This window comes from Giraffa tippelskirchi, chromosome 1 (assembly GCF_054371585.1).
Source record: "Giraffa tippelskirchi isolate mGirTip1 chromosome 1, T2T-mGirTip1v1.2.pri, whole genome shotgun sequence".
In the NCBI taxonomy this organism is placed as follows: Eukaryota; Metazoa; Chordata; class Mammalia; order Artiodactyla; family Giraffidae; genus Giraffa; species Giraffa tippelskirchi.
Window position 1 is genome coordinate 224529800 of NC_137275.1, and position 22527 is coordinate 224552326.

General features: G+C 39.3%; 1 protein-coding gene across 23 annotated transcripts; it reads right to left on the reverse strand.

Moving 5' to 3' along the window:
• Positions 1-881: 881 nt before the first annotated feature.
• Positions 882-20897, reverse strand: RAB14 (RAB14, member RAS oncogene family). 23 transcript variants are annotated; one of them, XM_081528735.1, is made up of 10 exons: positions 20629-20897; positions 19861-20006; positions 19451-19610; positions 13375-13433; positions 12233-12286; positions 10735-10912; positions 8125-8191; positions 5175-5262; positions 4787-4817; positions 882-3754 (listed from the first exon to the last, which is right to left on the reverse strand). In XM_081528735.1, exons 3-10 carry the CDS (start codon positions 19582-19584, stop codon positions 3577-3579), a joined length of 789 nt encoding a protein of 262 aa, XP_081384861.1. In that variant the 5' UTR covers positions 19585-19610; positions 19861-20006; positions 20629-20897; the 3' UTR covers positions 882-3576. The 23 variants fall into 23 exon arrangements, with proteins under 23 accessions (XP_081384861.1, XP_081384908.1, XP_081384849.1 ...); XM_081528782.1 differs by having other exon boundaries at positions 13375-13499; XM_081528723.1 differs by having other exon boundaries at positions 19451-19714.
• Between the last annotated feature and the right edge of the window lie 1630 nt (positions 20898-22527).

Consider the following 22527-nt stretch of genomic DNA (forward strand, 5'->3'; position numbering starts at 1 on the left):
TTCTGTCCATGGGATTATTCAGACAAGAACACTGGAGGTGGGCTGCCATTTCCTTCTCCGGGGGACCTTCCTGACCCAGGGATCGAACCCGAGTCTGCTGCACTGGCAGGCGGATTCCTTACCCCTGAGCCGCCGGGGAGGCCCTTGGAGAATCTGATCCGGGGGTAAATGCAAATTGTGTTCAGACCTTAGGACTGTTTTAAAATATTCCCAAGAACTATTTTCTAGGTTCCTAGACACCTTCTGAACCAGAACAGGTATTATATACCATGTTACTCTATATAGAATAGCGCTCTTCTCTGACCACCTACTGAGGTTCATATTCCTAAGAAGTTGTTTGCCTAGAGCTGGACCATTAAGATCTGGGATAGCGACTGACATGGGATAAATATGATTAAAGACAGTGAAAATGGCATAAAATTTATGAACACTCAGTAAGTTCTAAAAAACATCTATTTCCAATATAAAATTGATTTGTCTTTTGTACTTACATTCTTTGTTTCATTTTCACAAGTCTTGGCAAAATGCTTAAAAGCCTGGCCTATTTAACAGTTATTGAAACCCTTCAAAAGGACAGTATCCTGGTCTGTCCACGTGCTGAATGAGGGTCAAATATTTTCTTCCTAAACTGCCACACGAACAGGAATCATTTGGTCTTGTTAAGGGTGTGAACTGAGCCACATGTTTATAAGAAAAGAGCACACTTAAAACAAGTGTGTGGAGAAGTTCCCGAAACTCTAGTCTTATTGAATTAGAAGATAATTCATGTATGAAGCCAAACACGTGGTCTCAAAAGACATCTTTCCGAAGAAACTCGACTCCCTCTAACTAGTGTTATGTAAATATCACCAACCATCCCCCCCCCCCAAAAAAAATCAAAATCACTGCATCAAACACTTTATTGTCCATGAAAAATACTTGAACATCATACTGGAATGTCTAACGCATCGAGTACTGAGCACCAATTACTAATCAGGGCCTCACAGGTGCAAGGGCAACAAGGAACCCAGAAAAGCAGGTGACCACACAAGTAATAAGCTCTCCAGGGATTAAAAATTAAAAGAATTTCACATTCTCTCCAAGGTGTACTTGCCCATTGTCTGGCACATAGATGTTACAACGATCCGCCCCTCTCTTTTTGAGCACCCAAGTTTATTACAGGGGATTGATTACACATGCAAATGACAGAATCTGGTCCCAAGCAGAGTCAAGGGAGAACAGGGTCAGCCACCAGACGTGCTGATCCCACGCTGAAAAAGGCCGAGAACGACTGCAAGTGTGATCTGAATACATGGGCCAGACCGGAGCTCCGTTACTGAGTGACGTGGATTTATATGCTACTTACATAGACTTCTCTTTTTAAACAATTAAGGACAGTTCTGCAATAAAAACTGGCAACTTAATGCCAAATAACTATTTGCCTGAAGAAAATATGAAATCCTGTTATAATTTAGAAAATAAGGCAAACAATTTTAACTTAATCTAGATACAGGTACTTTATTTACAAATATTCAGATTAATAGCATTTTGTTACATCCAATGGAAGAGTACAGCAGTCTGAGTGAATCCTGCCGCAGACACAGCTGAGACCCGCTGTAACCGACTTCGGGGATCAGGGTATTGCACCTCAACAAGCCACAGTCTTCAGTCTGTGATTGCTACCTTATACCCCAGTGGGTGGTTCGTTTGTTTTGTTTTTGTAAATATATACATACATACCAGCAGGTCATGGTCCCTGGGTGAGTCCCTTGTGATGCAACAGTGTAAGCAAAACGGATCACTGTAAGTCCTTAACAGAATATACCGGATATACTCCAGGTATCTTGTTTTTTAAAAAAGTTAAACAAAAGACAAAAATAAAGATGAGTCCACAAATTAACCAAATCCTATTTTCTGCACATTCCAGTTTTGGCTTTTATTTAACATTGACTATACAATACTCTGGTACTACCACGTTTACAACCCAGAAAGCAGTATTTTTTACTTTAGTGTCTGTAAATAGGGATTTAAAATGTGTATTTTAAACACAGCAGTTGAGCTGAGGGTGCATTTTATATAATACACTGAGGTTTACCTCTCCTACTTCAAATAACTTCTCAATTCTCATCCTGAACCATAAACTCAATTAGGAATCGATCAACAGAAGTAAAGAACTTGGTAAAACCTAAGTGTGTTGTCTAAAGAAATAAGATCGTTTCCCTTGCAATACAGTATTCTGTCAGTGGCCACACCACTAGTGCAAAGTAGTAACTGACTTTCTATCAGTACAAACACTGAAACACCATTACAAACACTTTCCCCTTTACAAAACAATTTATGCCAACATGACATAAATATACTAAGAATACAAGGGGTATCTTAAATTATTTCACTGTAGTGTTAAAAATGCACTATTTAAAATCCCTTAACAGCAGACCTGCAGTTCTGGCTGTCTGGTTCAGAATCTTACCATTCCAAGATACAGGTATAAAAGCTTAAAATGTGCAATAAGAAACCCAGCCTTTTTTCTTCTTCTATACAGTAAGGCAAGAAATGCAGCCTGTAATGCAAAATGTTTACAAAAGAGAAAAGCAGGTTAGCACATTGTTGATTGCACAAGAACAGTTAAGAAAATCAGCAGGTAAGCCACAGTGCAAAGATGGAACAAAATCTGCTAGTGTTAACCCTCTCACGCCAGGAGCTCTTTCCAGCATATGTCCCCAGACACTGCCGGCACCAAAGGGCGGAGCCAGTATATCGTGTGAGCAGGTGTGTCTCTCTCCTCGTGTGAAGTGGAAGGGAGTAACATGGTCACATATAGGTCCTACTGTACAAACTGGTATTTTATACTGTTCCAAGGCCAGTAATCAATTTATTTTCTTCATTAAAATAATATACACAGAATGTATTGTTAGTTCGGTTCCTTCAAATTTTATACATATTTACTTTCTGCTAAAGAGAAAAAGATAAAATGGTGTAAAAAAAAAAAGGATAAAGCTATTAATTAAGCATAAGAAAAAAGATAAATGGATATTTTCGCTGTGCAAGGCTAAGACAGAAGCAAACCGCCTTAAGAAAAATGCCACCCACACAACAGGGAATTTATCCGACAAAAACAAAAGGCTTTGAAGAACCCTTTCTGTATCATCAGAAGTCATTTCACAGCAATAAATTTATGGGTTACAACAGACATACCTGAACAGTTAAAGATGGGAAGAAAGCTTAAGATATCATCAAATTAAACCGTACAATGAGACAAAGCCTTGCCAAAAAGAGGGAGGGGTAAAAAATCAAGTCCAGCATCAGTGCTCAGTTTAAATCATGGATTGGTGACATACCTATCACGAGGACAATCAAGGGGAAAAAAAATGTAGATTCACCATGCAGGAGAGATTTATTACTCTACTTGCCTTTGATAACCTGATTACATCTAGTTGTTTAGCAGTTTAGTATTGTGTTAAACTGTTTTTACAACAGAGTTGTTTTTTTTTTTTTAATTAAATCCAGTAAGATGTACAGAAGACAGTGAAGCAGTAAAAAGTACTGCTTCCAACAGACAGAGGTGAAAGGGGAACTGAGAGCCACGCGAGGAGGTCACTAGCAGCCGCAGCCTTCTCTCTGGGGCTGTGGCTCGCTGGTTAGCCGGCCGCCCTGCGGGGCTGAGGGTTTGTGCTGCACACCGGACTCAGCGGCGTTCAGGTCCAAGCTCCCGTCCTGAATGTTCTGGTAGATCTTCTTGGCGGCCTCAAGGAAAGCATCTTCCACGTTCTCGCCCCTAAGAGGCAATCGACAACTTTACTGGCAAACCATAGCTTTCTACAAAACATAAGACATTATACACTGACCTTCTGCTAACCTTTAGTCAACTGCCATGATGTCTTCAACTTAGCCACTGTCATCTAATAAGGGATTACCAGAAGCCTGAGCTAAGAGAACAACATGGGAAAATATTTTCTGTGGAAAGCATATAAACAATCCTAAGAGCTCTTTCTACAAACCCAATTTGAAACTGTATATGCTCTAATCATTAAAATGCTATATACTAACATGTAACAATAATTAAGCAGGCCATAATAGGGGGTACTCTAAACAGAAATAAAATTATCTCCAAACAGTATTCCAGGATTTGTATGGTCTGATTAGCCAAGCATAAACTATACTGTTCTTACCATGCTTAGCCATGTTCATGTTTGGTATTGGCCCTTTTAGGACCAACAGTACAGATGAGGCTAAACAAAAAGGGGCTAGTTTCTCACCACTACAAGGAGTATTTGACTTAATAAATGAAGAACTATGATGGGAGTCCTGGGGTTCAATAATGAACGCAGAATAACAATTAGAAATGTTAATTATGCTTCTAATCCCTCTTAAGACGTTGAATATTTCCTAAAGTCATGCTTTTACTGCAATGAGAAGTATTAAATCAACAGGTTGACCAACCTTGAGTCCAAGATGCCAAATTCAGCCTTGGTTGTAAAGGTCACTTTTAGCCTTTACACAATTTGTGTTAACACAATTTCATTTATTAACCTGTATTACCAATGGGTATGATCAAGGTATAATATTTTAGGGAAAGTAACAAAAAACATTATTTTGAAATGTGAAACAAGCAAAGGGATTTTTGCTGTTTTCCCTGCCATAAGCATTACACATTTACATATTTTGCTGTTTTCCCTGCCATAAGCATTACACATTTACATATTATACATTATATGTACATATACATTATACATTTATATATATGTGATTCTACTTAGAGAAATTTGAATAGAATTAAAAATGATCTATTAATTTTAGTCATACTTACGTTTTTGCACTTGCTTCAAGGAACAATAAACCTAAAAATAAAATTCAGACTATGAAGGACATTTCAAATTAACTCACAAGGACATTCTCTTTAGTGACTTCTAAGTAAAAGTTTCCCATCAGCTTTCAGTACTCCTACCACAGTATTTTATGAAACACTATGAGTCTGAGATGGAGGGAATCTTTATCTCATTAAATAATTCTACTGCCCTCAAAATGAATCTCAAATACAAATGCATTTTGTTATTTCCTCATTCTTCGATTTGAGCAATTTGCACTTAAAAAAAGAAAAAACTGTCAAATAATCTGCATTGATAAAACCCCACTTCTCCTTAGAAATGCTCCCATGTGTGACCCAAAAAAGCCATTAAGTCTCAAAAGAAACCCACCATTTTCTTCAGCAAACTGTTTGGCTTCCTCATACGTCACATCCCTCTGAGCCTCCAGATCTGCTTTATTCCCTATGAGGATTATCACCTGGATCGTAACCGAAAGAGACACGTCTTACACAAAAGTAACCTTTAAATCAGACATGAAAACTCTAAAATCAAAAAATCCGGAGGAAAAGCATGCATGTCTAAAAAGGAAACTAAATACTAGCAATTACCCATCAGACAATGACTAGAGAATCATGAAGGTATCACTGTGAAGAGGGACAGAGGGATGTCCTCCAGGACACTGCCTGGAAGAGAAGGTTTCTGGCTTTCATTACATTTTCCAAAGTTCCTGGGACCCACAGAAAGATTTAAAACTACTAGTTCAACTTCTGAGGCTACAAGTAAGGAAATTAATACTCAAATAAAGCAAATAAGGACTTGTTAAAAGATCACTCAAGAGTCCATGGTAGGCGGACATTAGAATTCAGGTAGAAAACCCGAACTGTGACCTTCAAATCCTGTCCTCCCCTACACTATCCCTAGGTTAGACTAAGTCTGCAGCAACTGATAACAAATGACTGTATCCATGATAGGGGACAGCGGAGGTGGGAGAACGTATGTATAGTGAGTTCAAATTCAACGCAAAATATGTTCCCCTTCAAAACCGATGTGATAGATCCAGATACTTTAGAAACGGATGGTTTCCACTAAAAGGGCTGTCCATCATTAACTTTTTTTCATGTGTAATTTCAGCCCCTTGCCGTCCTTTCAAAAAATGGGTGTCCGTGAACTGTAACTATCTTGACCCAAATGTCAACCTTCAGCACTCTTCCATCAGCGAGGACCAGTTCCCACTGAGGATGGGAAGGTGTTTCCACACACAGTCCACTAGTCCACTAAAGAATAAGGCAGTAACACCTACAAATGAAATCAAGTTTTTAAAAAAATCAACAGTGGTAAAGTCACGATGGCTAAGTAGTACAGGGCCATTATAACAGAGGCACTCAGAGTAAGAAATGCTTGCTTAATGGAAACAACACTGCCTGCTCTCCATTCCTTAAGCATTTCCAAACCATGCTTCCCATCTTCATGAAAGGGGAGGCATAACGTGGCATGCTAACAAGACAGAGGTACAACATACACGATCAACAAAGTTAGAAAGTTTGTAACTTCACACAGAAAACAAAGGCAAAGTTACAGAAAACAACGTTTCCACTGGACCTTAAGAGATTTTTTTTCTTTCTTCTATAAGATCTGGTAAGATTTTAAGCGGCATAAATGAAACAAGAAGGACATGGCTAATTTTTTTTATTACGCTCCTCTAACGACGCTCTACAGTCAGTTGTTTTCTTGCTGTTTTTAATCTTTTACTTGGAATATAACAGAAGATGACACAAGTTTACAGAAGGGTAGAGCCCTTACACACCTTGCACCAGCTTCCCCAATACCAGGATCTTACACACTTACTGCACACTCTCAAAACCAGGAAACTGACACTGGCACAATCTACAGTCCTCACTGAGGTTTCAGTTTTACTGGGTATAGTTCCATGCCATCTTACTGCAGGCACAGACCTGTGTCATCACGATCAGCTTCATCACAAAGGAACTGCTCTGCGCGGCCACCTCACACCTCTCACCCCGTCACTAACCCCTGGCAACCAGACATCTGCTCTCCCAACTCAGTGACTTTTCTTGTTGAGAATGTTTTATATAAATGGAATCATACAGTATGTAGTCGTTTGAGACTGACTTGTTTCACTCAGCACAACACCCACGAGATCTATTTATCTACAGGTGATTCCCTTGTATGGCTGGAGAGTATTCCCCAGAACAGATGCACCAAATTGTTTCACCATTTACCTACTGATAGCCATCTAGGTTGTTTCCAGCTTTTGACTATTGCAAACAAAGCTGTATGAACATTCACCTACAGATTTGTATGTATACCTACAGCAGGTTTAATGTGATAATGGATAGGAAAGTTCCAGACACAGTCCCTGGCATAAAAGGCAAACCATGCTGACTGACTTTCAATATAATTAAGCTGCTGTTCCCTGACGAAAGCCAGTCTTACCACTGGTCCCATCTTTACTAAACCAGGCCACTGCCAGGTTCTGGGGCACAAAGCCAAGTGAGCGCAGGCCTCGCCCGCACAAAGCTCAGTCAGCTGCAGCTCAGCGCCTTTCCTCCCTTGCTCCTGGAATACCCTCCACAGCATCTACCAAAACCTTTTACTCCTTAAGTCCCAGCTCAAACCCCACCTCCTCTGTAAACCTGGTTTCTCCAGACAGCACCGTGCATACTGGGCGCCCCAAACTCACCGCCACCACCCACTACACCAGTCCCCCTATTTCCCAGCTGTTTTCCCTCTGCTTTTCAGTAGTTATCTGCATCCCCACAGGCCACCTCCCCACTAGACTATGACCTTTTATTGGCCAAAGACCCACATTCTTTTTTGCATACTGCAGAGCCTAGCATAGTAGCTAGTCTTTAAAATCTCAAATAAATAACTATCTTTTCAGACTGGCTAACTTTTTATAATACGGAGAACCGTTTTTATTTTTAACTGAAATTTTATTCAGACTTATGTAGTTGTAAGAAATAATAGAGATCCCTAGTACACTTGGCCCAGTTTCCTCTAATGGTAACATTTTATGAAACTAATGCAGATTAAAGTGAAAGTTTCCGATTTCATGGTCTCCATCTGACATGAGATCACCACCCCATGCGTTAACTTGCATTTTTCTTAAACCACAAACATGAACAAAAACCAAGTGGAAGTGCGAAACCTGGCATAATCCATATTTGAAAAAAGGCTTTAGGTCTCTTCAATTAATTTAAGATAAAGATTCTCTCATTCTTGTACCCAAATACAAAAGAAGTCCACTTAGCAAATGGCTTTCCTTTCTGGGTCAACTTAGATCTTAAGCTTTTTGTACAACAGACATCATTCAACTTACAGTATTTGGATTGGTGAGATTCCTTGCATCTGTCAACCAGCTGCTTAAGTGATTATATGTACTTCTTCTGCAAAAATTAAAGTTTATTTTTGTGACTGCCACATACAGTTGCCATTTCAGTAGAAAAAAAAAAGAAACTTCATCAACTATATTTTAAATATACACTTTAAAAGTATTTTTTATTTGACTAGACTGTTACCCTAGAGAATTGTGGAATGTAAACATACACTTTTCAAATATCTAGCCAAACCTTTTGTTTTAAATAAACAACAGTCAACAACTTTGCTAATGACTTACACGTCAGGAGTAAATTATTTACATTTAAAAACATAAACAGACCAATAAGCAGCAAGGAACAAGATAAAAAATTGATGGAAAATAATTCTGAACTCTAAATTTTAAAAACTGGTATTAAGAAGATTAATACATTTGACTGGAAAATGAAGTCCCCAGGTATATCAGAGAGTGAGTTTATCCTAACTGTACACTCTCATTTACCAGCAGCTAAATCATTTGGGGATTCAGAATGCCTTATTTCTCCATTTTCTCCAATCTGAGAGTTTAAAAACTCCTGGCTCCTTTGTATTAGCCAAGTAGGACCTAAGACAGCAAACAAATCCAAATAATTTAAAATAATATAGAGTATACTACTACTATTAATTAGACTTTACCAAAAAGGTCAAAACGTTTTTAAAATTTTGATGGTTAAAAATATTTCTAATTTATACAGACTCACAGAACATTAATCTATCAGGTGAGGCAACAGAGGCCCATAAAGAGGTAGAAATGATTTCAGAGCCAGGTGCAGGACCGTTTACAGACACTGTGTCCTTGAAGTGTTTCGGGTTCAGTCTAGTGAATATATTCCATCATCTCCAGCTGCCAGTGTTCATATAAAATCTGATATACCAAACATTTAATCCTTTCCCAGAGAGAACTGAAAAGAATTCCTTACTCAGATTTTCTTTTTATTGTGCTATATCATATTATACACAAACCACCACCTACATGTCAAAAAAAGTCACATAAAAAATTTTTTCCCAGTTGTTTTCAACTTTTCTAAGTAAACAATGATCAAATATAATTTTTAAAAAGCACAAGCCTTATCACTCATATTTCAATAGGCTGGAATTAAAAAAAGCTCACACACAGAAAAAGCAAGACAATCTAGAATACTATAGATACACTTAAGTACACATCACCATAGTTAAATTTTATTAATAATGAATGCAGTTTTCAATTATGCAGAGCCTTCAGGAATGCATCCCTCATAAAAGGATGTCCGTATAAATGGCCAGTTTCTTTAGCCGTCATCCCACAAAACTATTTACCAGTTGCTTGGCTCCAGTGAAGAGCCTTAAGGCTGTCTCCCTCTGTTTTGCCCTGAGACCACCCAATTTGAAAATTTAGTAAAACTTCAAGCACTATAATCATCATCATCCACTATCTTTATTCTAAATGAATAAAATAACCTTAGGAAACACCAAATTAAACAAACTTAAAGAGTCCCTTTATTACAGAATTTCTCATTGTGACTCCTCAAGAGCAGTGTAAAGCATTTCCCAAAAGGAAATACACTTGGAAAGTGTATCACTTGGTCCCACTCACTGATTCCTACCCACTGCAAGGTGAGACCAGAGGCGCGCTGACTTAAGACGCTCTGCGTTCATATGGAAGGCGGTCCGGTTCATTTTCCAGCTTACACCAGATGAACAGCACAGCGTTTAATGAAGCGGCACGATTTTCCCAAGCCAAACATTTAAGGTCCAGTTTTGTTATTCTGTATCAATTACTTTGAGTTTCCATAAATAGCAGGGTTGAAATAAATTTAATCTTGCAGCATGAAGTATCATAAGCTACTTCAATCCATTTTAGGACACACAAAAATTTAACCAACAATTACATATTTCAGATTCAAGTATGAGAATTTTTTATAATCTACCACGTTGGATTAGCAAAACTACTTAATCCTTTTGCTTGGCTTTATTTTGAAAAGGCATGAACTTTAACACTGCTGTTGCTGCTGCTAAGTCGCTTCAGTCGTGTCTAATTCTGTGCGACCCCACAGACAGCAGCCCACCAGGCTCCTCTGTCCCTGGGATTCTCCAGGCAAGAATACTGGAGTGGGTTGCCATTTCCTTCTCCAATGCATGTATGCATGCTAAGTCGCTTCGGTCGTGTCTAACTCTGTGCGACCCTATGGACAGCAGCCCACCAGGCTCCTCCGTCCACAGGATTCTCTAGGCAAGAGTAACTCTTGAAGATTTGCTTGCTTTCTAACGAAGTGAAAATATTTGGTGTGAAGTATTTCACTTCAAATAATTCAACTGATACTGTTTTTCAGAAGAGTATTCTTTCACGAGCTCCACCAGCATCTCAAGTTTTCTTTAGTCTTATCCACTTTCAGATAAGAAAATCAACATGTTATCAATATATCAAATCTCACACACAGCAATTTAGAGGAAAAAACCATAAAACCCAAATAATAATCTCATTTAACAGATACACAATTACAAACTATAGAATGCCTAACAATTAAAAAATAAATCACACTGCCTAAAGTAGATTTCCTTTTTCAAGTACGAAGGTTGAAAATTATGAATCTCTTACCTAGTGATATCATACACCATAAGCGCTCCCGCGGCTCCTCTGTAGTAGCTTCGTGTGACAGCTCTAAACCTCTCCTGTCCTGCTGTATCCCAGATCTGCAGTTTGATTTTCTGGCCACTAACTTCAATTATTCTTGTACCAAATTCAACACCAATTGTGTGAGGACAGTCAGCCATAACTGTTCGGAAAGAAAAGAAATACAATATTCCAACTTGCAGAAAGCTTCAAATTAAGATCAACGGGAAAATGATCCACTAGAAAACCAAAAGACTCATTAATGCTTGTAGGCTCTAAACAGATTAAAGCTTGCACGCAAAGAAAAAAATCAGCAGAAACCCTTCAGTAAGGTGTCACAGGGATGTGACTGGAACAAGGCTTAGAAATTTCTGCAAGGAACCAAATAATAAATATTTCATGTTTTGCGGGCCAAAACACCTCTGTTACAAGGACTCCACTCTGCTAAAGCACAAGAGCAGCCACAGACAATACATCAAATAGGCACGACAGCATTCCAGTAAAATTTTATTTCTAAAAACAAGCAGTGCCTGGATTTGGCCCACAGGTCACTATTTGCTGACCTCTGGACTAAAAGAACCTGCTGATTAAAAATAAGGATTTTAATAAACTCTTCATACCAACATTGAACTATTGAGCCTTCTGACAATTCTTACCTAATAAATTAATGGTTTTAGGACTCTAGGAGTTTTCAAACAAGTATTTATTCTGTAAAATGTTACCAATACTTCAAAGATGGTCATGAAATTTAGTTATGTATTTATAATTATATATTTGCAAGTCTAATCCAATAGAACAAGTCTCTTAATCCTTTCTTTATAATTAGGCCACTGAAAACCTATATCCATTATTACTCCTCTACATACAGACTGCTAAACACTTCATAAAATGTTACATTAAACTAAAAAATGCCACAGAAACAATTTTAACTATTGGAAACAATTTCAACCATATATAGCCTATTAGTTACATAAAATAAAATGGCCCCTTCTCCTACCACCCAAGACAGAGTATCAGTTTGAATCTAAAATGACCAGTCATGAATGCAGAAAGAATTCCATTTTAAATATTTCCAATCTATTATTATTTAGTTATTAGCAAATGATATATGAGCACATTTCCCCTAGTAAGATAATTTCTATAATGGAAAATCAGAGAACAAAAAAAAAGATAATTTAAATTTGAAATTATAGTATATATTTTTATTTTTTAATAGTACATATTTTTAAAACAAGTTTATATCATCAAAAATCTAGTCAATCAAACTATATATGGCATAAAAAAACAACACTATACATACAAGTATATTCCATTTTGTCTGCACCTATTAAAAAAAAAATCACTTCCTAAAGACAAAAGTACATATATATATAGGGAAAGGTTGTATTTTATTGCATAGAATATACTGAAAATAACACTTTTTAAAAGGTAGGAAAGTGACAATAAGAATTTACCAATGTTTCATCTTACACATTGAACTTACACTTTTTTTCTGTAAATTGGTGAAGCAAGCAAGATTTTCCTACTCCCATGTCCCCTGTTTAAAAAAAAAAGTTTTAAGTGGTAATTACATTTCTCAATTTGATCCTCTTAAAATTATATGCAATGACTGCTACACCTCTTTTACCATATTACATCACAAACTTCTGGGCACTTAAAAGATTTTCATAATTTATAATGAGTTCAAAAGATCCTAAAGGTAGGTTTTCACTGTGATAATATAAATTGACTATTCCCAACCTTCACTGGTGGTAGAATTTGGTTATGAATTATGTCAATAAATAGATACCAGCTGGGATAAACTTTTTAACAGAGAAACTACTGTAATAGTGTTTTTTACTTTAAACTATTGCAACTTTTTGTTTTTTCCCTTAACCTATGCATAAAAGCCAAAAACTCCTGGGAGTGACCAACAGGGCAGCATATAACAAGCAGAAATAATGAGCTTTGGAAATTTGATTCACTAGATTCCATTTTATCTCATATTTCCTGTAGAATTTCACAAAAGAATGTGCATCACATGAAAATCGTAACAGAACAGGTATCATCTCTGAGTGTACTAACAGCAATTTAACCTTTGGTGAAGGAAGCATTACAATACAGCCACATAAGCTCAATATTAAACCAAACTAATATGAAGAATTAACAGAAAAATATGTATATTTCAACTTACTCTTACATATGGATAAACAGCATTGTCTTAATTTGAGCTAAATCTTCTTGAAAGTTGATTAAGTGAAAAACTACCACTATATTTCAAGTATCTTACCCAATTATTCTGAATTTTTATCAATTTTTGGAATCCAGGGGGCTCTGAGAAATTTCCTGATATTTTTGCAATGTATCAATGCTCCTAGGAAATGAATCTCATTCCCAGAATTAACTTTCAGGTAGTCCTCAAGAAAAAACAACATCACTTCAAAGGTAGCCAGCCAGCTTTGTACCCAAGGTCACAAAGCAACAGGTACATCACTGATGAAAAATAAATCCTACCAAAGGAGTTGTTAATTGTGCAGTGAAAAAGAAAAGTATTCACTTCCCCTGGAGTCCTATGTCAAGTATTAGCATATAAACATTTTGCATTTTAACCTTTGGAAAACAAGAGTGTAAGTTAAATAAACTTACCAATAATAATATATTTAAAGATGTAAGAGTAGTTGTATGGTGCAGTTGCCATGGTGGCACTAGAGACAGAGAAAACTGAGTTACTTCAGGGAGAAAGTATACATAAGTTATCCAAGCTGTATGTCCTGTGAAGATACATAAAACAAAGCACAGTGACTATAAACAAAATGTTGGTTACAGTATCAGAACTAAATTGCATTTCCCCAATCAATCAAATACACAAATTCTCTTGGATGAACACTGCTTCAACACTCTCATGTATTATCCACAGAAATAGAACATATATCAAAACAATTCCAATATTTCACTTTAGGAAATACCAGATAAGAAATGCTACTCTGGAAAATTTCGATCAAGGAAATCTTTATAAATTTAACTCTAAGTAGTATCATTATAAATAGTCCTCCTTCCCTGTTAAGGTCTCCATTGCTGTTAACTCATCAAGTCTGATGATCTATTTGTTTGGAACACTTTGATTTTACAACAGAATGTTATAAAAAGTAACCAACTTATAAACACAAAATAACCTTTTCACTCTACTTGAAATAATCATAGCATCCAAAGAAAAAGTAATTATTTCTAAGCAAAATGTCAGAAATAGAAACACATGAAATTGTTTTTCTTGTAGATTTTTTTTAAAAAGTCAATTATCGATAACTTCATAGTTCCTAATATAGTATTTGAAGGTTAACAATATACCAAATGCCTGCTATGGATTTTTCCAGGACTTAAGTGAAATAATGACATTGTGGTGGTAAAATTTGAAAGTTTATGTATTACAAGACATGTATGAAGATCACAGTTCATTTCTCACCCTCAGAGAAGACTTTAACCTAAAGAAACCTAATTTCTCTACTACTTTTAATAACTTTAAAAAAACCTCTCTCATTTATTCAAATGAATGTCTTGACTGTGTCTGACACTGTGCTAGGTCCTAGAGAAATAAGAGGTGAATTCTAATACTGGTAATAACTTACAATAAACTTTACTCCCCAATAAAACTGAAAGAAAAAAATTTATTCTCAAAGCAGTTTTCAGCTAAGATAAAAATTCTTTATAAATATGAAAGTTTAACCTCATTTTTTAAAAAACTGATTTTCCAGTATTTTTTTAATCTGGTTTTTACTGTTCTAGCCAACTGTCACATACACGAACCAGATACTTAACAGGATTGGGGAAACTCATTTACTGAAATTAACAGCTTACTACATGTTGTATTTCAAATAAAATTTCTAAGTAACTAATAAAATTTAACTTGCAGGAAAAGTACATATTTAAAATAAGTGAATTATTGTTATTAGGGAAGAGAAAGCTGTTAATTACAGTAAATCATCAGACAATCATTTCACACAATATAGTCTTCCTACTTAGCTGTATGAATTACATTCAACAGAACTGAGACATGCTGTAACACATTTATCATCAGTCACATCACAGAAAACTCCCTTGACCAGTTCTTTCAGAAAAGAAAGTGTTTCTAGTTAAAGTAACTGTGATTATGAACATCATACATTAGTATGATTGATTTCCTTTTTCCAGAAACAAGAATGACATTGGTCCTGAGGTTCAAACTGGTATTATTCAAAAAAATTTTGAAGACAAGGAAAAGAATCATCTCTCACAATAAGAATGATATTTAAAGGTTATTACTTTCTTCTTGGGCTGCATTCCCTTCCGGTTCCTCTCTTCTAATTCATTTTTAACTTCTCTTTTAAACTTCTTTTTCCCCATTCAAACTTGGGGAAAAGTAATTAGTCATCTTTAAATGACTGCTACTCTCATGGGTCTCCTCTGATGTTGCTGTGTCTTTTCTTTCTTCTAACTTGGTTATAGCTGTACATACTATGCTTCCTTTCATTTTATTATGTTAAAACTGTGGACTCAACAATCCCAGTTTCTACTTGAAATGCTCTGAAGGCTAATCATGAAATTATAAACCAATTATAGTTGTACTAATTTGTGTACCTGCTAATTAATCATACAAGCATTTGTTAATATCTCAGATGACTGATTTTGAAATTTTATTTCCAACCATTAATTAGTAAGCTATTTACAAATAACAGAGAATTATCACTATTTCAGACTGAAAGCCATCACCCTGGTTCCCCACCTCACCACCCAATTTTCTAGTTAAGTTTCTTAAAAATTACAATAAAAATCCTAAAAAGCAGAGTTAAAGGAGAACTAATTGCAGCAGACAGGCAGGCAAAACTATCAAGCACTGCAGCCACTAACACAAGGTTTAAAAGGACTCCCATAGTTTACTGACATAGTTCATGCAAAATTACGTATGTGCAGTAGACCCATGTTCAAGCGGCCCCTTTTAACTATGCTTGGGGCTTCCCTGGTGGCTAAGGTGGTAAACAATCTGCCTGCAACAGACACCTGGGTACCATCCCTGGGTTGGGAAGATCCCCTGGAGATCTACACTCTAGTATTCTTGCCTGGAGAATTCCATGGAGAGGAGCCTGGTAACCTATAGCCCACGGGGTCGCAAAGAGTCGGACAGGACTGAACACTCTCCCTTATTAATACTGTTTTAGCGAAAGATTTCTCCACCTCATCTTGTGAACATGAAACATATACCACTATTAAGGTCAGAAATATATTTAAATGGAGTATGCTACTAAATGAAACTCTACAACGGGTACCTTTTATTTTCACTTCACAATAGCACGGATCTATTTCCAGGCCAATACATATAGACCTAATGGTTACTAAATGCATGTTAAACACTAATCACGGTTGTGCCCAAATAGAATCACATTGTCTCCATCTACTGAATCAGACAGTGTTCCAAATAGAACTATACATATAAATGACTAGTTCTGAAATGTACAAATACAGAGGAAGGTAAGCACTTTCAAATACAGCACTTGTGGGAATCTGAAGTGCCAAAATATTTTGACTAAATAAAGTACATCGGTACTATGAGATGATACACATCTAATTGAAAAATCATTTAGATATATCTATTAACCAGGAAGCATATTCATGATTTTAAGTGGGAAAAAAAAAAAGCATGCTGCAGGGTTCCATGAGATAACATATACCCATTTTTAAAGACATACACACCCTCAATCCTATATGCATACAATATGGAAGGATACACATCAAACTGTAAAAAATTAACACATGGAATGAAAGAGAAAAAAGGAAAAGGAAAACTATTAACTTTCTTTACACATCACTAAGAAAGAAAGAAAGCAAAGTCGCTCGGTTGTGTTGACTCTTTGCAACCCTGTGGACTGTAGTCCACCAGGCTCCTCCATCCATGGGATTCTCCGGGCAAGAATACTGGAGTGGGTTGCCATTTCCTTCTCCAGGGGATCTTCCCAACCCAGGGATCAAACCCGGGTCTCCTGCATTGCAGGCAGACCCTCTGAGCCACCAGGGACACCCTTACATATCACTATAAGCATCTACTATATTCATTAGTAATACTCTAAAATATTAAAAGTAAAAGAAAAAGGACTGTTTAAATATTTTAAGCATTTTTACATATAACTCTAATACGAAACAAGAACAAACAAAAAAACCCCAGTCATAATACTTCCAACATTACTTCCACATGGGGAACATCATATGAAGTGACTCGTGATCAGATTCAAAAAACAAACACAAGGGGAATTCCCTGGCCATCCAGTGGCTTTCACTGCTGAGGGCCCAGGTTCAATCCCTGGTCGGGGGAACTAAGATCCCAGAAGCCCCCTGGTATGGCCAAAAATAAAAACAAAACAAAAAACATAAAAACTGGAAACAGCTCTAACTCCCAATAATGGAGTGTATTTTTTCATTTTCTTATGGTTTGACTCCTTGCTGTATTAACTTACACACTTGTCTAATGCTTTCACAGCTGTTACATAGCTATTTTATTCGACTCTTAGGACATAAGGTTTACTGTGGAATTTCTATGTAACCGATTCAAGACAACAAAGGAAAAAAGCAACCCCTAAATAAAAATATTCTGGAGGATTTAAATTCTGACCCTTGTTGTTTAAACTAAGTGAGGCTTTTTTATACATGAAAAATGCTGTTAAAAACACCTGAACCAAGATAAACTGCTTTTGTGATTCCAATATAAAAATATTTTTAAAATTATGTTAGGTTTTGACAATAATGATCAAAAAATACACATATATATATGTTTATATTTATATATGGGCCCTCCCTTCATGGAACTCAAGAAGAGAAGCACTCTGGTGTGCTTAGGAGACCACTAAAGTGGACTGCTACTTGATTTGTCAGTCAAGTGGACACAAAACTTTGGGAGTTAACCTATTAAACTAATCAAAATATGTGATCAATTTCCTGTCCTCAACCTTAAAGCAATCTCTGAAAATAACCCACTCATTTCCAAGACCCACCTAAAAATCACCTCAGTTTTGACAAGATATTTAATGTCACACTTTTTAATAAATTAATGTGGTAAGAAAAAAGTTGATTTCTCCAAGAAAGACTAATTATGATGGCATGCTGTGAACAGGAAATAAAGTAATATTGTACCTCTGTCCACAGAAAGAAAGTATTCATGAGAAAAACAAAACAAAACTAAAACCCTGCACTTAGAATTAAAAGGATCAGAAATAGTGAAAAATTTACTGAGAAAGGATGTCTGAGATTTGCTTCAAAATAATTTGGTAGATGGAAAAGAATCTAAAGTAGAGTGGAAGGACTTTCTTGGTGGCACAATGGGTAAGAGTCCACCTGCCAACGCAGGGGACATTGGTTCGATCCCTGGTCTGAGATGATCCCACATACCTGGGAGCAGCTAAGCCCACACACCAGGACTACAGAGCCCCTCGGCCACAGCTATTGAAGCCCGAGTGCCCCAGAGCCTGTGCTTCACAACAAGAGAAGCCATTGCAATGAGAAGTCTGTGCACTGCAACGAACACCCAGCTCAGTCAAAAATAAAAATAAATAGAATTTTTAAAAGTAAATAAAAAATAAAAATAATAGAGTGGATACATGTGTATGTATAACAGACTCACTTTTCTGTACAGCAGAAACTAATACAACATTGTAAATCAACTATACTCCAATAAAAAGTTTTTTAAAAATAATAATTTGGTGGAGAGGGTACAAGTATATATAGATGAAATAAGACTGAGCACTGTTGACACTGGATAATGGGTATATGAAAGCTCAATATACTACTCTATTTTGCATATGTTTAAAACTATCTAGAAGAAAAAGTTTCTTAGAAATGTAGTATCTTTGATACCTCTACTTGTACACTGCTGTATCCAGTAATGCACAGTACTCTTAATCACAAAAAAGTTTCAAGTTTAAAAAAAATGAAACATATCTCAGTAGCCCTAGTTTTAAAGTAACTTATTTGCCTTACACAAAGTTTCCTCTAATTGTATACTATCTCACTAAGATTATGCAAAGATATTTAATACTGTGCAAGGCTGCAATATGCACAACAATGAAATTTAACATGAAATGTAAAAAAAAAGTTTTTAAGTGTAGCTTTAATTCCAAGGGAATTTTTTAGGTTATTAAAATTCTAAAGGTTTTACATTTTTACAGTAACTGCCATTTACTGAGTGCCTAATATATGTCAGCTACTTTATGAGCAATCTCTAATTCTAAAAACTCACTTTACAAATAAGGGAACCAGCTCAGAGAGGAGATACATCCATGGTCATATACTACTAAAGGGAAAGCTAAGATTAAGGCTCAGATCTAACTCTACAGCTCTCCAAAGCCAGGTTTCTCTCACTCACTCAACAAATATTAGACACTCACTACTAGCCTGGCATTGTCAGAGACAATGGGAACTGACCAAACTTCAAGCAATGTGCTAAGGGTTTTAAACCCCACTTAATCTTCACAACAACTCTAAAATGTGGCTACAGTTATCCCTTGTATGGATAAGGACCCTTAGTCTGAAGAGGTGAAGTAACTTGCTTGAGGTCACTAGAAAGTGGCAGTATTGGAGAGGAAACCCTCCAAAACTCCTAACCACTACAAGTCTCAAAGGCATGACCAAGAAAATGGGTGTAAGCAGAAAACTGAAGAAAAATTCTGCAAAGTCTTGAGGAATGGGGGAGTGGGAGCTGGCTTACTGCAAGGTCACGTTTGTCCTCGACAACCACACCGAAATACTGGGCAGTTCTGACAGGAATGAAGCGAGCAGCAAACTTCGCAGGACTTCAAATCTGGGCTCTGGACACTTGCTGTGGGACCACCAGGAAAGCATCTGCTCTCTGGGAACTCCAGTTTCTTCTTCAAATATAAAACGGAAATCTTGTCATCTATCCTCTGGGGTTTGAGAATGCGAACTAGCAGTGCAGTGGCCGACAGACTTTGGGTTATCAAGGAGAAATCAGCTGTTATCCAAACGCAAACATAGGAAAAAGGGATTTAGGCGGTAGCTACATTTTCAGTGGTCACGTCTGTACCCCTGGCCTAACCTCAGTCTGCATGCACCAATCGTTAAGCAGCCACATCGACTTCGACACCTCGGTTTCCTCACCTGGGAGATGAAGACCCTCCACTCCCCACGCAGAGCAGTCTGAAGCGAGCTAAACCTGCGGGTCTAGACACCTCAAATCCGTGTCCACCACACTGTAAATAGCAAACCACCGAAACACACTTGGCTCCGCCTTCTCTGCTTCAATTCTAGAAAGGCCAGAAACTTTTTGTCCTCGTTATTCCAGACGCTACCTACGATCGGGATCTTACAGGGTGCCACAGACACCACAGAGCTTCCCCCAAACCAGAACCTCGCCGCGAGGACCCCCAGACCCCCGCCCAGCCCGAGTCCACGACAGTCTACCCCCGCCGGCAAGGACGCCGGAGTCGCTCCAAGACGCCAGCGGGGCTCCGGGCGGCCGCCTTCTGTGCTCGAGGCTCGTCGTGGCCTGCGGGCCAGGGGACGCCACGTCCGGGGCTCGCTGCAGGGCGGCACGGCCCGAGCGGACAGACCCGGCGCGGGGAGGTCGGCGGCGGCGGCGGCAAGGAGATGGGGGCCCGCGGGAGGCGCGAGTCGGCCCAGGCCGGCCGGAGAGGCGGGGAAGGCGACGCCGCGCACGGCCTGCCCCGCGCCGCGCCCGGAGCCCGCCGCGGGGCGGGGAGCCCCGGGGCTCCGGCGGGCGCCCCCGCACGGACTCCTGTCAGGCCCTGCGCCGCGGAGCCCACAGCCGACCCCGGGCTCGCGGCGGCCCGCGCCCGCGCCCCTGACCCCGGGAGAGCCCGGCGAGGAGCCCCCAGCCGGCCGGCCGCCGCGGAAGGCCTGGCTCACCTGGGGGGCTGCTGGTGGCTGGGCAGCTTTCCGGGCGGCAGGGGGGCGGCAGGACGAGGAAGAGGAAGGCGGGCGCGGCGGGCGAGGGGCGGGCGCGGCCGGCCGAGGCGCGGGCAGGCAGCGGGCAGGCCGAGGAGCTGCACACGCGCTGGCGGCGGTGGCGGTGGCAGCGGCGGCGGCGACTGCTCCCGCGGTTCCCTCAGGATCTTCCTCGGGCTGGTCCAAGATGGCGGCGCTCGCTGCACAGGGTTTCCCGTCACCCTCGCAATGGGTCGGACCACAAAAGAAGGGGGGAGGAGGATGCGCGCGCAGCTGGAGGAGCCGGAAGCGGGTGGGCGGGGCCCGGCCCGTTGGCCACGCCCCTTCCTTAGTCCTCCCCTCTGGACTCGTCGCGACGCCGCCGAGCCCGCCCCGCGGGTCATCGCGCCAGAAGGGGCGGAGGAAAGCACTCACGCGCAAGCGCAGTCTCGTGTCCTCTCCTCCTGGGGAAGCTACTGCGCAGGTCCGCGTAGGACTTGCTGAAGTCCGTCTGGGTCTTGCAGGTCTAGGATTGTTGCTGTAGAGACTGCTTTACTTTTTACTATTTTTACTGTCAGCAACTGTCGCTTAATGGACGCTTGCCGTACACCGGCCGCTATGCTAAGCACACATATACTGCATTCATTCAACATGTATGTATTGACCGATTCGTACCTAACGGTGAACATGCTAGGTCCCTGTCCAACAGCCCCAGGAGGTGCATATCCCCATTTTACTGATGGCAAAACTTAGGCTCAGACTGAGAAAGTCACTTGTCCAAGATCATGCAGCTAGGAAATTACACTTTCTGCTCAGTTTCACCTCTGTCCCTTACAGCCTCCCTTTGAGGGATACCTTTAATGAAAGAGAACTTGTGATATTTTTCAGAATTTGGCCACCACCTACCCTCTTCAGTGGCCACAGGACTGGAAAAGGTCAGTTTTCATTCCAATCCCAAAGAAAGGCAATGCCAAAGAATGCTCAAACTACCGCACAATCGCACTCATCTCACACGCTAGTAATGGAGAAGGCAATGGCACCCCACTCCAGTACTCTTGCCTGGAAAATCCCATGGACAGAGGAGCCTGGTAGGCTACAGTCCATGGGGTCGCTAAGAGTCGGGCACGACTGAGCGACTTCACTTTCAGTTTTCCCTTTCATGCACTGGAGAAGGAAATGGCAAGTCGGACACGACTAAAGCGACTTAGCAGCAGCAGCACATGCTAGTAAAGTAATGTTCAAAATTCTCCAAGCCAGGCTTCAGCAATACGTGAACCGTGAACTTCCAGATATTCAAGCTGGTTTTAGAAAAGGCAGAGGAACCAGAGATCAAATTGCCAACATCTGCTGGATCATCGAAAAAGCAAGAGAGTTCCAGAAAAACATCTATTTCTGCTTTATTGACTACGCCAAAGCCTTTGACTGTGTGGATCACAATAAACTGTGGAAAATTCTGAAAGAGATGGGAATACCAGACCATCTGACCTGTCTCTTGAGAAACCTGTATGCAGGTCAGGAAGCAACAGTTCGAACTGGACGTGAAACAACAGACTGGTTCCAAATAGGAAAAGGAGTACGTCAAGGCTTTATATTGTCACCCTGCTTATTTAACTTCTATGCAGAGTACATCATGAGAAACACTGGGCTGGAAGGAACACAAGCTGGAATCAAGATTGGTGGGAGAAATATCAATAACCTCAGATATGCAGATGATACCACCCTTATGGCAGAAAGTGAAGAAGAACTAAAGAGCCTCTTGATGAAAGTGAAAGAGGAGAGTGAAAAAGTTGGCTTAAAGCTCAACGTTCAGAAAACTAAGATCATGGCATCTGGTCCCATCACCTCATGGGAAATAGATGAGGAAACAGTGGAAACAGTGTC